General features: G+C 50.4%; 7 protein-coding genes across 7 annotated transcripts; 5 read left to right on the top strand and 2 right to left on the bottom strand.

The window, feature by feature from the left end:
- Positions 1-409: 409 nt before the first annotated feature.
- KD926_010824 (glycoside hydrolase family 76 protein) lies at positions 410-1,863 on the top strand (the record flags this gene model as incomplete). The annotated part of the gene is made up of 3 exons (XM_053103228.1): positions 410-485; positions 538-1,241; positions 1,291-1,863. 3 exons carry the CDS (start codon positions 410-412, stop codon positions 1,861-1,863), a joined length of 1,353 nt encoding a protein of 450 aa, XP_052953388.1.
- Positions 1,864-2,246: 383 nt separating this feature from the next.
- On the top strand, positions 2,247-3,453 carry KD926_010823 (zinc-dependent alcohol dehydrogenase; the record flags this gene model as incomplete). The annotated part of the gene is made up of 3 exons (XM_053103227.1): positions 2,247-2,367; positions 2,426-2,716; positions 2,762-3,453. 3 exons carry the CDS (start codon positions 2,247-2,249, stop codon positions 3,451-3,453), a joined length of 1,104 nt encoding a protein of 367 aa, XP_052953387.1.
- Positions 3,454-4,113: 660 nt separating this feature from the next.
- On the bottom strand, positions 4,114-6,054 carry KD926_010822 (glutamyl-tRNA(Gln) amidotransferase, subunit A; the record flags this gene model as incomplete). The annotated part of the gene is made up of 1 exon (XM_053103226.1): positions 4,114-6,054. One exon carries the CDS (start codon positions 6,052-6,054, stop codon positions 4,114-4,116), a length of 1,941 nt encoding a protein of 646 aa, XP_052953386.1.
- Positions 6,055-7,591: 1,537 nt separating this feature from the next.
- KD926_010821 (uncharacterized protein) lies at positions 7,592-8,551 on the top strand (the record flags this gene model as incomplete). Its single annotated transcript, XM_053103225.1, has 2 exons — positions 7,592-7,838; positions 8,139-8,551. 2 exons carry the CDS (start codon positions 7,592-7,594, stop codon positions 8,549-8,551), a joined length of 660 nt encoding a protein of 219 aa, XP_052953385.1.
- A 605-nt stretch (positions 8,552-9,156) lies between these two features.
- KD926_010820 (uncharacterized protein) lies at positions 9,157-11,324 on the bottom strand (the record flags this gene model as incomplete). The annotated part of the gene is made up of 6 exons (XM_053103224.1): positions 9,157-9,390; positions 9,448-9,513; positions 9,585-10,017; positions 10,077-10,280; positions 10,341-10,682; positions 10,750-11,324. 6 exons carry the CDS (start codon positions 11,322-11,324, stop codon positions 9,157-9,159), a joined length of 1,854 nt encoding a protein of 617 aa, XP_052953384.1.
- Positions 11,325-11,963: 639 nt separating this feature from the next.
- KD926_010819 (YdeI/OmpD-associated family protein) lies at positions 11,964-12,677 on the top strand (the record flags this gene model as incomplete). Its single annotated transcript, XM_053103223.1, has 1 exon — positions 11,964-12,677. The coding sequence occupies one exon, from the start codon at positions 11,964-11,966 to the stop codon at positions 12,675-12,677; it is 714 nt and encodes a 237-aa protein (XP_052953383.1).
- A 556-nt stretch (positions 12,678-13,233) lies between these two features.
- KD926_010818 (cytochrome P450) lies at positions 13,234-14,784 on the top strand (the record flags this gene model as incomplete). The annotated part of the gene is made up of 1 exon (XM_053103222.1): positions 13,234-14,784. One exon carries the CDS (start codon positions 13,234-13,236, stop codon positions 14,782-14,784), a length of 1,551 nt encoding a protein of 516 aa, XP_052953382.1.
- Between the last annotated feature and the right edge of the window lie 4 nt (positions 14,785-14,788).

Below are 14,788 nucleotides of genomic sequence, written 5' to 3'. Positions count from 1 at the left end.
GTGGAATGTGGCATTACCGCATTCAGCGAAGCAGGACTCCATGTTCGACCCATTAGCATCCACTCAGCCATAGACAGCTCATGGCAATCTCCACGGGAGAGAACAAAGATACTACCTTCATCCGCTGTACCAGCAATGGAGATCGCGTGAACCATGATCACTTCCATTGTACCCCGCCGTACTTCCAATAATCTATCGCCATGTCCCCATGTGGAGGCCGGTTTCTGGGGACGTTCACATTCTCTCCATCTGTGGAATGCGAACTGACGTCGTATGGCATGGGTAATCGCAATGATTGTTTCCCCGCTTAACAAAGTCCCTTGATGATCTGGCCGTGGACATTTTCTTTATCCTCACGTTGCTTCCCTCGTTTGACACCCGGTATGAGCCGACCACTTTCGCCATCACCATGCGACATCTATGGCATCTCGTTCTGACGCTGCTGGTCAGTGTCCAGGCCATTGATCTACAAGTAGACGACCAGGGTATGTCACAATCATAACAACCAGCAGAATGACCAGCAACTCACCCCTCTAGAATCGGTCAAAAAGGCCTGCAAAGCAGTAGCCAAAAACATGCTCTCGTACTACACCGGCATGAACCCGGGCGATGTTCCAGGCAACCTTCCAGATCCATATTACTGGTGGGAGGCCGGCGCCATGTTCAACGCTCTGATCGATTACTGGTTCTACACGAATGACGACACTTGGAACGACATCACCATGCAAGGGTTGCTGTGGCAAGCAGGCGACGACGGTACATTTATCCCGGCGAACCAATCTCGCACCGAAGGCAACGATGATCAAGCCTTTTGGGCGTTCGCCGTCATGTCGGCTGCAGAGCGCAACTTTCCCAATCCGCCGGACGATAAGCCCGGGTGGCTGGCCATGGCTCAGGCCGTATTCAACACTCAGGCTTCGCGATGGAATACGGAAACTTGCGGCGGAGGACTGAAATGGCAGATCTTCACGTGGAATAATGGATATAACTATAAGAACACGATTTCGAATGGCTGCTTTTTCAATCTCGCGGCTCGTCTGGCTAAATACACCGGCAACGACACTTATGCGGAATGGGCTGAACGAGCGTGGGACTGGACATCCTCGGTCGGATTTATGACGGACGACTACCGGTTCTGGGATGGTGCAGACGACGACAAGAATTGCACCAATTTCAATCGAATTCAATGGACGTATAACTCCGGGGTATACCTGCTGGGCGCAGCGACCATGTTCAATTTTGTGAGTTCATACTATGCTGGAGTCTATCACTCGGGGCTAACTTGATCAGACCGCCGGTGATCCTGTCTGGAAGAATCGCACGCAGGGCATCCTCGACGCCTCAGACATTTTCTTCGTCAACGAGCCCAAGAATGTCATGTACGAACGAGCGTGTGAGCCGGTCGACACCTGCGAAGTGGATCAGCGCTCTTTCAAGGGATATCTGGCCCGCTGGATGGCCTCGTCCACGCAGATGGCACCTTTTGTATTCGACCAGGTGATGGGCAAACTGAGACCGTCGGCCAGTGCAGCAGCACGGACTTGTACGGGCGGGTCAGATCAGGCCAGCTGTGGGTTAAAATGGAGCACCGGGAAATGGGATGGCATGAAAGATGTCGGGTTGCAGATGAGTGCATTGGAGGTAATGCAATCGACACTCATCAGTCGCGTCGATCCACCAGTCACAAACGACACCGGAGGAACCAGTAAGGGTGATCCTGGAGGGGGATCAGACCCGCCTGTCGCTATCCCCCATGCTCTCTCCATGCCTATTAGTACTGCAGATCGTGCGGGGGCCGGGATCTTGACGGGTTTGATGGCCATGTTCTTGATAGGTTCGACTGGCTGGTTGATCACTGAGTGAAACAAATCTGGATGTTCAAGAAGACTGGCCTCTCTGTCTATTTCGAATAATATTAATACACGACCATAATATAAATGAAACGGTTGCCAAAGTTGGTGATGATATTCTATGCGCCAAGCGTCCACTCGGATATGCGGATATAGACGTGCATGATACATCCGATGCTAAGAACGCAAGGCAACAGCTTCCTCCTCCTGTTCAACAGGATTAGGTGAGGGGAATGCCTGTCGGTGGCGGAGAGTTTCCGCCATTGACCTCGGATATGCTCTTTGCAAGGTTCTGAACAAACTCAAATGACATGCTTATATGTAGGTGCCTTCGAGGGCTCTGTTCAAAGTTAGCATGCCACAAACTCACTTCCCAAACTTTGAAAACTCTTCAACATGACTCCTGTATTTTCTGCGCCCGAATTTGAAATTCCGACCCATTGTAAGGCCGGGGTGGTCATCAACGAGGGTCCGGATTTCGAGATCCGAGTAGAAATGGTACCAGTTCCCGAGCCAGGTATGATTCCATCTACCTATACTTGTTCTCCACGAAACCAGAGTCCTAATCTAGGCAGGTCCGGATGAAATTTTGATTCGATTGAACGCGACCGGACTTTGTGTGTCCGACATTCACTTGATGCAAGGTGATATAGGCGCCCCACCGATGTCAATGTTTGGAGTGCGCTCGCCAGGCCACGAAGGTGCTGGCGTTGTCGTTAAGCTCGGGGAAAATGTCAAGAATTTCAAGCTGGGGGATCGTGCAGGAATACGGCCGCTGATGGACACATGCGGTGCATGCGAGCTTTGTTGGGATGATAAAGACCAACACTGCGCCACCAGCGTGCATACTGGGCTTATGACTGCTGGTGAGTAACAGTGCACCTATCATCAATCGGATTGCTAATTCACAGGCACCTATCAACACTACATTGTTGCACCTGCGCGATACTCGTCCCCAATCCCCGACGGTATACCGGATGTGGTCGCCGCTCCGATCATGTGCAGCGCAACCACCATGTATCGCTCATTGACCGAATCCGGCCTCAAACCCGGCAACTGGGCAGTGTTTCCTGGCGGCGGAGGCGGCGTGGGGATCCAAGGCGTACAACTAGCCAGAGCCATGGGCATGCGCCCAATCGTGATAGACACGGGAGCAGCTAAAAAGGCTCTGGCACTAGACATGGGAGCAGAGGCATTCATCGACTTCGCCGAAGTGCCAGACGCCGCTGCGGCCGCCATTGAAAAGGCAGATGGCATTGGAGCACACGGCATCTTCGTCACTGCGCCAGCGGCTTATAAGTCCGCACTCTCGTATGTCGGCAAACGCATTGGCGCTATCCTCATGTGCATTGGGCTGGGTCCGGTCGGTTCTCTCACGGTCGGGGATGATCCCAACGCTTTTGTCTTTAAGAATCTGACCGTGAAGGGGACGTTGGTCGGCAGTCGTAAGGATACGGCAGCAGCGCTGGATTTTGCCAGACGGGGCCAATTGAAGGATATCAGCGAGGTGATCGGGATCGATCAATTGCCAGAGGGAGTAGAGAAGCTTCGCAAAGGGCAGGTGGCCGGGCGAATTGTGGTGGACTTCAATTTGAAGGAATGACAGAGACACGAGTATTAGCTTCGATTAAAAACCAGAATTGGGGTGAATTGTATGTAACATTGTAGATGAAGGATGAGTAAATTTATTGAATAAAATGGTCATTTGGGAAAGTGATGAAGGCCACTGGAGGGAGAGGGAGGGAAGAAGATCAAAGAGAAAAAAGCATGCCGATAGGTAATGGAAGACGCTGTAAAAACAAAAAGAAAGGAACAGTGAATGGAGAGGCGGGGAATCGAACCCCGGACCTTTCCCATGCTAAGGGAACGTTATACCACTAAACCACATCCCCTGTTCGGTGAGAACAGTACCATTTATTTGCGACTATAATTCAGAGTTGCCTAGTGCGATTCTGGTTGTCATCGTCGTTTTATGCTGCTTTAAGCCACTGTATGCCGCGCATGTTCTCATGCTCCCTGGGTTGAAATACTCGGTAGTGTTCAAAAAATTCCACATGATCTCACTTACAATGCTATTTTCCACGATGAAACTGCGGTCAGGCCCAAATTGAAACCTAATATTTTTCAGTGAGTTCTTCACGCCAGCTCGTGAAATAATGATACTGTCCGGTTTATATATTTCTGCCATGGCCGGTAGAGCACATAATGAGTACCACCAACGCAAAGCACACAATTAAATGACAATCTATTATCAACAAACATTCTAAATACCCTTCGAATACAATCTCGACCCGGTTCCTACATCCTTCAAAATCCCCTCCTTGCCCAAACCCGCCACCAAATCTGCCAAAACATGATCACATCCTCTCGCCATCTGCAACGCCACGCTCACAGGCAAATACTCCGTCTTCAATGAGATCGTACTGTTGTACGGGGACTCGCCCAAGGGAACCACAACTTCCGGAGAACCTGAGAAGACAGCGATGCGCCCGAGCGAGAAACCCAGTGGCGGCGGCCCGGGAGACTCGAAGTACTCATTGCGGTAGTCAGTCTCGCCGGCCGAGTAGATGGTAACAAAGAGACCCTCGGAGCAGGAATCGGCGTCTGAGCGCCCGTAGCCATCTTTCTCCCACCAAGTACGGAACTGCGTCATGTTGCGCAGGGCGACTTCGTAGGAGGCGTTGCCGCCGTTCGACTGGCCCCAGTTCCACCGGGCGAGAGGGCCCGGGTTGATGAAGGGTTGACGGCCGCCGTTGGCGGCGGCGTAGTCGGCGAAGAGAGGAGTGGCGAGGTGGTTGTATTGGTCGACGGAGGTGATGGTGGCGTAGGTGAGGTCGAGGAGGTCATCGAGACTGGGAGTGGAGGAGGAGTGGGTTTGGTTCCAGCGCCGAGAGAGGTCAATGGTAGTGTGGTTGGTTTTGAGAAATTTCTCGACCTGCTGAACGAACGTGTTGAGGAGGCTGTGAGCTTCGGGGGTCATGTCCTCCCCGTCCCAGCCGTCGCCGCCGAGGTAGAAGTTGCGAGGCAAGGAGGTGTAGTTGTGCCGGAAATGGGGATACCATGCGCGAGTCACTTGAGACCAGAGGGCGGGAGTGCGAGCGAAAACACCGGCCGTGTCGAGTTCGGGGGAGAGAGGCAGTACGTGCTCGAGAGAGATGGCACCCGTGGAGGGACGATTACCGTAGACTCCCTGCACGGAGGCAGGAGAGCGCACGGAACCGCCAGTGTCGCTTCCAACCGTGATGTCGAGCCACGAGTAGGCCGCAATTGCGGCACCAGAGCCGGACGAGGAGCCGCTGGGGGCCTGATATCCGTCACCACGGGGGTTGAAGGGGCAGTGGAAATCCACCCAGTCGGCTGTAGGTCGGTCACCGTTGGCAAATTGCACCGTACCGGTCTTGCCCACAAAGATGGCACCCAGATCAACTAGCCGTTGAATAGATGGTGCCGTGACATTCTGAGTTCCGTATAGATAATAGTAGGATCGACTTCCGCCGCTGGTCTTGAGACCCTCCACATGGAAAATGTCCTTGACGCCCAGTCGCAGTCCCGCTAAGGGCTGCTTGGGAGTTGGTGTGTAGTACAGACGAGACGGCACAGCCACATCTTTGGTCATGGCGTTTTCCGTGATAGCTGACAGGGGTAGAAAACCACCGTCTTCATCGCTGATGGCAGCCTGGATAAAAGCAACGTTGTCGTCGGGGTATAGTCGGTATGCCCGGAACACCTTTCCAGTGGACGCAGACACAAAGTATGGGCCGGTAGGAAGAGCCTTGCTCGCGCTAACGGATATCACACTATCAGAGGTGGCAGCAAGACCAGGCCCTGTCAAGAGAAGTTTCGTTCCCTCCGATTTTAACTTGGAAGCATACTCGCTGATCGAAATGCTTCTGGTATCATTAGAGATTGGGGTAAGGAGAACCGTCCGCAAGAATTCAGATTGAAAGACATCATCGCGTGTGCTGAAATCGGATAGCAGAGAACTGATCTGAGTGGAAGGAGAGACAGGAATAACCGTGAGCGGAACGATGTCAATCCCCTCCGTCAAGGACTGGTCGAATAGAGAGGAGTTGTGTCCCTGCAGGGTAGACACAGGAATCCCGCTGAGGTAGTAGGGAATGCCATTGAGTGAGAGGGTCTGGCCATTGGGAACGGCAGCCCCAACGGCAACGACGGCCAGGGAGAGGAGAGTTCCTAGATGCATGAAGAGAAGTGGTTGCCAATTCCATGGAGATGGTGCACCGGGCTAGTAGTTACTTATATAGGTAGTTTGGGTAACATCGAGGACATTGCTAACTAGTTAGATATTGATCTGACTCAGCCCAGGTTTAATTTCCGGAAGGATCTACGACTTGGAGATAGCTTGACTGTAGCGTGCAGGCTCTTGGCCGATATCATTTTGTTTGGTACCTCCTTATCGGGGCGAGGATCTGCTCTTCAGCGAGCCGACATTCCCGGCATGATGGTATTCCGCATAAATCAGGCAGCGCACTGACATGATGATCGGCAATCGGGACGACCTTGGGGAATAAATTAGAAATAAACTGATAACAGATAGCGAGAGGAAAATAGAGTGCCTTATCTCCGGCGCAACCGCCCGACGCCAAGGCGTTAATGCGTCTTGGCTGTGGATTATTAGCCATTCAGCAAAGGTACCTGCAGTTGGAGAGTTGGAGTCATGAAATTTAGTGGCAGAAATCTCCGTGGTCGGTGATAGGGGGCCGTGGCTTCGAAGGAACGTAGTATTTCTGGTAGTTGGTTGTTATCGCCGTTCAAAAAACATTCATCGCCTTGCTCAACCGATTGCTCAACCGATCGATTCATTGCATTTATATTGCATAATATCGGCTTCATTTCGCGTGAGATAGGTGTTAGAAATCAGACCTTGATTATAAATCGACCGATCTGTCATTTTTTTGTCTATAAACAACATGATGTTCGAGAGCTCTAATAGACTGGCATTTTCCCATTATCACCGTGCCGTAAGACTACAAAGGCGACTAAAAAATTGAGGCAAGAAATGAATCATGGAATTTTAACCCAAAACTTCATGGTAGAACTTGGTCTTACTACTGAGATACATAAGAAGAAAATCTTTGGCATTAGGGTAGTAGTAGCAGTAGTATTGACTAACGTCCAAGCAGGAGAAGGTGGAGCCAGATGACCCTTAGTATATACCTCGAACTTACCTCACCTGCTGACCTCCCGTGGGGTATTCAGGCACGTGCAATACTAAAAAATATCTAAGGGATGTTATGTGTTGCCTATTCCCTACGTATGGCTGGGCTCCACTGAACTTAATCGGCAGGCTCCGAAGAGTACTGAGTCAGTCCAACAACAAACCTGCATTTTCAACTATATTTCGCGCATAACAACCTCGTAATTATGAAAGATTTCGATAGCCTTCCAGACTTTTCAGGATCTAAAGACCTCATTGGTTTACTATAACTATATACCCCTCTCTCGGGTTCATCTGTTCGCTCCGAAGAAACTCATATCAATCATGGCAGCCCTGTCAGAGCTACCGACGGAGACTCTCATCCATATCTTTTCGTTCATTCCTTCTTTCTCTGATTTGATAAGCGTGTCGAAAGTCTGACGAATGCTGCCAACTGAGGAATATTGCGCGTTCTGCTGGGTTCCTGGCCCATAAGCAAGACCAAATGATGCAAGTATTCAGCTCTCCGGGGATCTAGGGGAGGCGAATGTCATTTCTGGTACACTCATTAACCGCACTGATTATGTCTGTCTCCCCTATCCTTGAGACTTTGGTCATACCGGACATCTTCAGTGAGCAGGCCTGGAATAGACTCGGTGGGGAAGACGATCTCGAGTCGCCTCTTCTTTTGCTGCTACGTCGCGCCAATACCGAGCTTTACCATAATGCACCTTCATACGCATACCATCTTCAACGCATCCATTGCATCATGGTCAAAACCTTTATGTATCGCAATGAAGTATATTACCACAGAACAGACTCGCTTAGGGGTATGCACCCAATCGACCATATTGCAAAACAGGCTGGAGATGCGTGGTTGGCGTTTGTACGGAATAAAAACTGGATCCCCTATTTTACTACTGAACCCCCGGTAGTCCAAATCTTCAGCGGACCAAATGACACCTTGTGTCGGACTCTGCTGAGGTGTGGTGTATGGGACCGGGGAGAATTGCAATTTGCCCTACATAGAGCAATTTCCGACGGAAAAGTTGCCAGTATCAATCCGAGATCCTTGTTCTAGGCCTAAATTGGGGAAAAAGAGGAGATAGAGATCCCTGAGGTGGTCCTAGAAGGTGATAATCGAGGCTTTGACTCTTATGACGATGGCGTTGGTCAGGAGGATGCATGGTGCGCAGGATCACCACTCCCGCATGAAAAACCCGATCTGGATGAATCTTGGGAGAATCGCCCAGGCGCCGGCTTTTGGGAGCGCAAGGGCTCCCTCAAAGACTTCACGGCATTGAAGTATTTGGATATTGGCGTTCATCTCTTGTGGCTCTTTGCAATCGGCCTGGGAGATCCGGGGTGGAAAGTGGAGGAAGGATTTTCCCTGCTCGATAGTCTGCCTCCCAATCTCGAACATCTTTCCATCAGAGGCTATTTTAGAGGACAGTTCGAAAGGCTTGACAAGCTCATTCAAAAACTGACAACAGAAAGACACAGGCAACCCCCGAGCTTGAAGACTCTCAAGGGTATCGACTAGAGAAGGACAATCAATCACTCAATCACTCAATGAAAATTCTATTAACCTGATAAAGCCGATCTATTGAAACGACAGGCTATGCAGGCGCTTTGCTGAATAAAACAGAATCTTACATACTGTACGTCATATAAATCCTGTAGTGCAGTAGACAATCAAAAAGCACACTACGACGCAGTCATAACCCACCCGCAGGCAATCCGCTACGTCGCCGACTTCAAGCAACGAACAGGCCTTCTCTAACAGTTCCGCTTCGCTACTTTTTATAACGAGGAGGATAAGGAGGCTCTAGAGCCTAGCACTCTCTTAGAGGGATTCATTCTAAATGAGGAAGATGATAGTAGAAAGAACGGTAGGAGCCCGTCAGTCTTGACTAGCCACTGTAACGCGCGCAAACGAGGTTTGGTACACACGTGGTAGGCACGCAGCAGTTGATTTAGTTATATTTGCTTTTTAATTTATCTGCTGTATTTAAGGGTTTGTATATGTATAGACTTGAGATTCTACTACATTTGGTGAAGTTCCTGCATAGCTTAGCATTTCAATGGATAGGCCTAATAGAATCTTGATTGATTGTTAGATTGATTGATTGATGATAAATACACGAGTTACGCATTTGTATATTGAGCTAGAAGATCATCCGCTATATCTTCGACGTCCCTCCCGTTAATAATGTCACATTGTAAGATAATATCCGCATTTGGCGTAGGGTCAGGGTTCCACTCCGTGGACAATTCCTGCTTCTTCCTCGGCCTTTTATGAATGTGGTGGGTATGGGCGAATAATTCCTCCTGGAAGGCCTGTGAGATCAACCGCTTAACTATAATACAGTTCGAATCATGCTGTGGGCGGATTTATAAGTTAGTAGCAGAACCAAAAGCGATAGTGAACGGACTTACCTCATCTTCCATCCAAGGTAAGTTGTATTCATTCAAGGTCTCAGGACGCATATACTGCCGTGGTACCTGAATACAAGATATTAGCATATATTCGAGCGTAGGACATCATGCTTGCTGCTATATAGTACTGAACTAACCTTAGTCCACGTATCGACTTTTTCACCTTGGTTATTCTCACCCCGACCGATATCCTTACTCTTGTCCTGTGACTCGCGGCTTACTTTAACCACCGCAGTCAGAGCCCTCGCCCTAACATGTGCCACATCATCGATGAGTGGAAGAGTCTCGCCTAAGTGAAGCCACTCGAGAATTGCATTGCCAAGTTTTGAAGGGTCATTAGCTGTACATGGAGAGGCTTGTAGTGCTTCATTCTCGCTGGTGGTAAGCGCTAGAAGGCGACTGAGAACGGTATCGGTAGAAGTAGACTTCCATGCCTGTAGCTGCCATTGAGCTGATTCCTGAGAAATTTGAATGACTCGGTTTACATATTCAATATGGATTTTGCGATCTTTGATGCACGCCACGGGGGAGAAGGCGCGGACCTCAAGGTACTCCTTCAGAGGAAGCAGCCTTGGGTACTGTGAGTTAGAAACCCGGAGATTACGCCGTTCGGGATTGATAATACTTACTCTGCTCGATGTTGAGATTTCGACTGAAGGGGGCTTTCAATCGGCGGAGATAAATACTGCACATTGGCCTTGGCCTCCTCGACAAAAACGGTTGTGTCATCTTGATCATCAGCGCATGAGCGGGCTTCTGATGCAGACGCGAAGCTCTGCTGCTCCAAATCAACGGGTCGCACGTCTGATCTTTCAATTGCGTAGTTTGAGTCTCTGGTCATTCAGTGTCAATGGGATATCCAGGAAACAGTTGGGGAAAGTAGATTCACATACAGCGAAGTCTCTTTAATGGAGTCATGCTCAGAAATGTGGTTCTCACTGGCTTGATCTGCCGCCACAACGATTGTTTTCGAAGGGAGAAATCTCTTGCAAAACCTGGACAGACAATTAAGCTTTGTATCCTCCGGATAGTCATCAGCGGCTTTGGTCTTATCTGCCTGAGGCAGGTTGTTTAAATGCGCGACAGAATCGGGCACATTGTTTACTTTCGCGCCCTCGCTAGATGGCCGGAATGCTTCCGGTTTCTTCTGATATGCTGCCGCAATGGACAAAACGAGCAACTTCTCATCTGTTTTAGATAAATGAGGAAAAGTGTTAAACTGCGATCGTGGCCCCCTATAGGTATGGATGTTAGTCAATGATTACTTTCCTATCAAACTTTCGTATCGCCACCAGGACTTACCCTTCGGCCGCCCTTCTTGAATAGCGCAACATAGCAAGTTGTAGCATCAGAACCAACGTCCCCTTCACTTCCCTCAACTGACCTCGTAGGGCCTCCGTTTCCGGCTTCAGGAAAGGCCATTTCACCATCGCCAGCCGGGCATGTTGGTGCTGTGCCGGTGTTCGAGAAGTTGAATTAGACCGCGTGCTCACTCGCTTTATACCTTCGTTGAGTGTGTCAAAGACTCCCCTGCATTGCTCGGCATGCTTCAGAACAGTCGTAAGTCCAACTGGGTTGAAAATACCATTTCTCGGCCGGTTGTGTTTGGGATCGTGGGAATTAGCGACCAGGCTCAGGTTCTCATCGTGGTCGCCGTTATCGTCTTTCACCGTGGATTGGTTATTTCTCTTGCCATCTTTGACAAAGTCGCCGAGTTGCAGCAATATACTCGCGTTCAGAGACACCTCCTCGGCTATATGCGTTATTTCCTCCTCTGCAGAGTTGTCCTGGCTGGCGAAGGTTAGCAGCTTGATGGAGCATTGCACTCCAGTTGTAGCGATCTCAAAGATCGCGGACGCAGCCCCGATCGCTTCCATTATTTCGAGTGATCGTGAGTGTGAAAGAACTTGTCTTGCTGAGTTTCCCGCAAACCCCAGAATTAAGGCCCGACGAAGGCTTTAGGTCAGGGCACCCAGCGACACGTGGACATGCATCACACGTGGAGCAGGGCTAAGTTCTGGTGCATCTGAGAGGATATGAGGTTTTTCTTAGTGAATTTCGTTTTCATCATGCACAGTACTTGATTTGAATAGACGTTGCCAGGCAAATAAATCACTTTGCTTTGTGGGCTAGTATTGTTAGCCATGACAGTTGAAAGCTTTCTCTTTTGTCCCTCAGGCACAAATTGAAAAATAGTTGATGGGGCGAATCGGTCCAAGCTGGCCACGCGCTGTTCGCCTCATTATATTTGTTGGTTGACAACACATGATACAGTCCACATATAGAATTCCTACCTTTGATCTAGAAAAATGAAGTACACGCACGAGGCTCCTTCACAAATGACCGGTTTCCATCCCTTCTGGCGAGCCTCGGCGCCCAGACATCCCCGTTGTTGCCTCAGGCTGCTGACAAAGCGCGCCTCGATTCTCCTAATAACAGCAACAAAAACAACACGAAAACCAACTCTCCCTCAAGCAACCTACCAACAGACCCCTTTGGCCCGGTATATCTCCAACATGTCAGTCAAACCAACACCATCCGACCTCCCAATCCACCCCTTCCCATCCGCCAAGGAATTCGAATCCTTTCTCGAGCGCGAACATTCCACCGCCACAGGCTTCTACCTCAAGCTTGCCAAGAAAGCATCAGGCATTCCATCAGTCTCTGCCGCCGAGGCCGTCGAAGTGGCACTATGCTTCGGTTGGATTGATGGACGAGCTAATCCGTTCGACAAGGATTGGTGGCTGGTGCGATACACGCCGCGACGGGCGAAGAGTATCTGGTCACAGAAGAACGTCCAGACCGTGGGACGCTTGATCGATGAAGGCAAAATGCGACCCGCAGGATTGGCAGTCGTCGAGGCTGCGAAGAAAGATGGACGCTGGGCTCGTGCTTATAGTGGACCGGCGAATATGACAGTCCCCGATGATCTTGCTGCCGCGTTAGCTGCCGAACCTACCGCGGCCAATTTTTTCGAGGGATTGAACAAGACGGATCGCTATGCGGTGCTGTGGCGGGTAGAAACTGCTTCTCCGAAAGTGCGAACTAAACGAATTGAATCGTTAGTGCAGGTGCTGGCGGAGGGCAAGAAGCCCGGGGAATCGGCAAAGGCGACCCAGAAGCGGAAAGCCAGCGCTGATGTAGACGAAGAAAGTTCCAAGAAAGAGGTTTCTGTTCCGGAAAGTAAAGCAAGACAGCCTCGACGTGCTGGACTTCGCAATCGGAAGTGATTTGCAGCCACTATTTTGCATTAAAGGACCTGGAGACTACGCAAAAGCAAAAGCCACTAGTCGGAACATTGGCTTTGTTGTATGATTACTTCAAAATTTCTTCGATATTCGATCACTCTCTGCCTATTGATTAGGTATTTCGTTAAAGCGGCGCGAGCTTTGCCGCCGACAATAATGCCGCTAAGGCGAATTTACTGTGATAATTTTAGCGCCAAAGGTCCGATGATCCTTTAGTTTGACATGTCAGAAGCTGCAATGGCAGTTACTTAATTGACTAGACAAGCTCATTGAGGAATAGGGGTCCCACCACTCGAATCCTCCCATGTCTAAAATTCCTTTAGCTCCGTGAGATGAGGGGAAAATGGACTGAAAATAGCCTACATTGGGTTGCGCCATCTTCCAGGTGGAGTGCAACCAACATAGACTAATAACTTGATTGCCAGTCAGCCATCCGCCGGCCAATGCATTTCTGCCCATAAATAAGCTGGGGTAGGAGTCTCCTGCTCTAAACGCCCTCCGCTTCTCTTGTGGACCGACTACACCTGCTAAATAAACTATGGGTATTATTCTGAGTACATTGGCCGGACTCGTCATTTTTCGTCTCCCGTATGAATATCAACGCGACCGGGGATTACCCCCTGGCCCTCGCAGACTGCCATTCATCGGCAACATCCACCAAGTCCCCCAAGTGGTCCCATGGCGCACCTTCGACGACTGGAGCAAGAGGTATGGGCCTATTTGGAGCGCCCAATTTGGACGACAGACAATCATCATGGTAGCCGATGCTGCCATTGCCCGTGAACTGCTGGACAAGCGAGGTAGCGTATATAGTGATAGACCACGAATGGTCATGGCCAACGAAAACGTGACCAAAGGCATGCATCTCCTGGTGCGCCATTACGACGACCGCTACCGACTACACCAGCGCATGGAAGCGCCCGTGCTAAGCCCTCGAGCATCGTCTACGTATCTGCCGATCCAGGACCTAGAGAGCAAGCAGCTTCTTCACGAATTTCTCGGATCGAACAACTTCCATAAGATCATCGAGCGATACAGCTTTAGTCTAATGTATGCGTTGACCTACGGATTTCGACTAGAAACCGGGGACGAGCCTGAAATCCACTCCGCTCGGGAAGTCCTCAGCAATTTCGTATACGCCGGCCGACCGGGCACCTGGATCGTGGACGCAATTCCAATTCTCAACAAACTGCCAGCACCCTTCGCTCCTTGGAAAAAGGAAGCCGAACGACTCTTCAACATCGAGGCCGACCAGCACATGCGCAACATGAACCGCGCACTAGCCAACGAGCCATGGAACTGGACCAAGGAGTTCTCTAACTCCAAGCAGGCCCAGACCATGCCCCCGGTAGAACTAGCCTACGATCTAGGCATTCTCGCCAATGCCGGCCTGGAAACCACATCTGCCGTGATGCAGATCTTCGTCCTGGCCGCCGTGACACGTCCCCGCTTTGTCGCCATCGCACAGGAAGAGCTCGACCGTGTGATCGGACCACACCGACTCCCTGACTTCTCAGATCGGGAGAACCTCCCGTACATCGGAGCCACTATAGAGGAGACTCTGCGCTGGAGACCGATCCTTCCCGGCGGTTTCCCCCACGCCACGCAGCAAGACGATACGTACATGGGCTATCGCATCCCCAAGGGCGCCACCGTCATTCCGCTCTTCTGGTCTATGATCAGGAACGAGACTGATTTCGAGAACCCGGATGACTTCTATCCAGAAAGATGGCTTGACACGACGGAGGACGGGTTTAGGAATTGGTTCGGGTATGGACGGCGCGTGTGCACCGGGCGACATATTGCCATGAATTCGCTCTACTTGCTCATCGCGCGGATCTTATGGGCTTATAATGTTCATCCAAGGAAGGGATCTGATGGACAACCCGAGAAATTGGATGATATGGCGTTTGGATCGGGGTTTGTTTCAATGCCGGAACCCTTTGATGCGGTTTTTGAGCCTCGACCGCATGCTCAAGAGGTGATTGAGAGGGAGTGGGAGAGCGCGGAGAAGCATCTGACAGTTCTTATGGATACTGTCAAGGAACAGCAGAAAGCTGTTGGGTTGGAATTGCGAGCGAAGGGATAATCTA

Source organism: Aspergillus affinis (assembly GCF_023601865.1).
Source record: "Aspergillus affinis strain CMG 70 chromosome Unknown NODE_87_length_163274_cov_91_156480, whole genome shotgun sequence".
NCBI lineage: Eukaryota > Fungi > Ascomycota > Eurotiomycetes > Eurotiales > Aspergillaceae > Aspergillus > Aspergillus affinis.
Note: the sequence above shows the minus strand (reverse complement) of the source record. Positions and strands in the feature narration are given on the sequence as shown.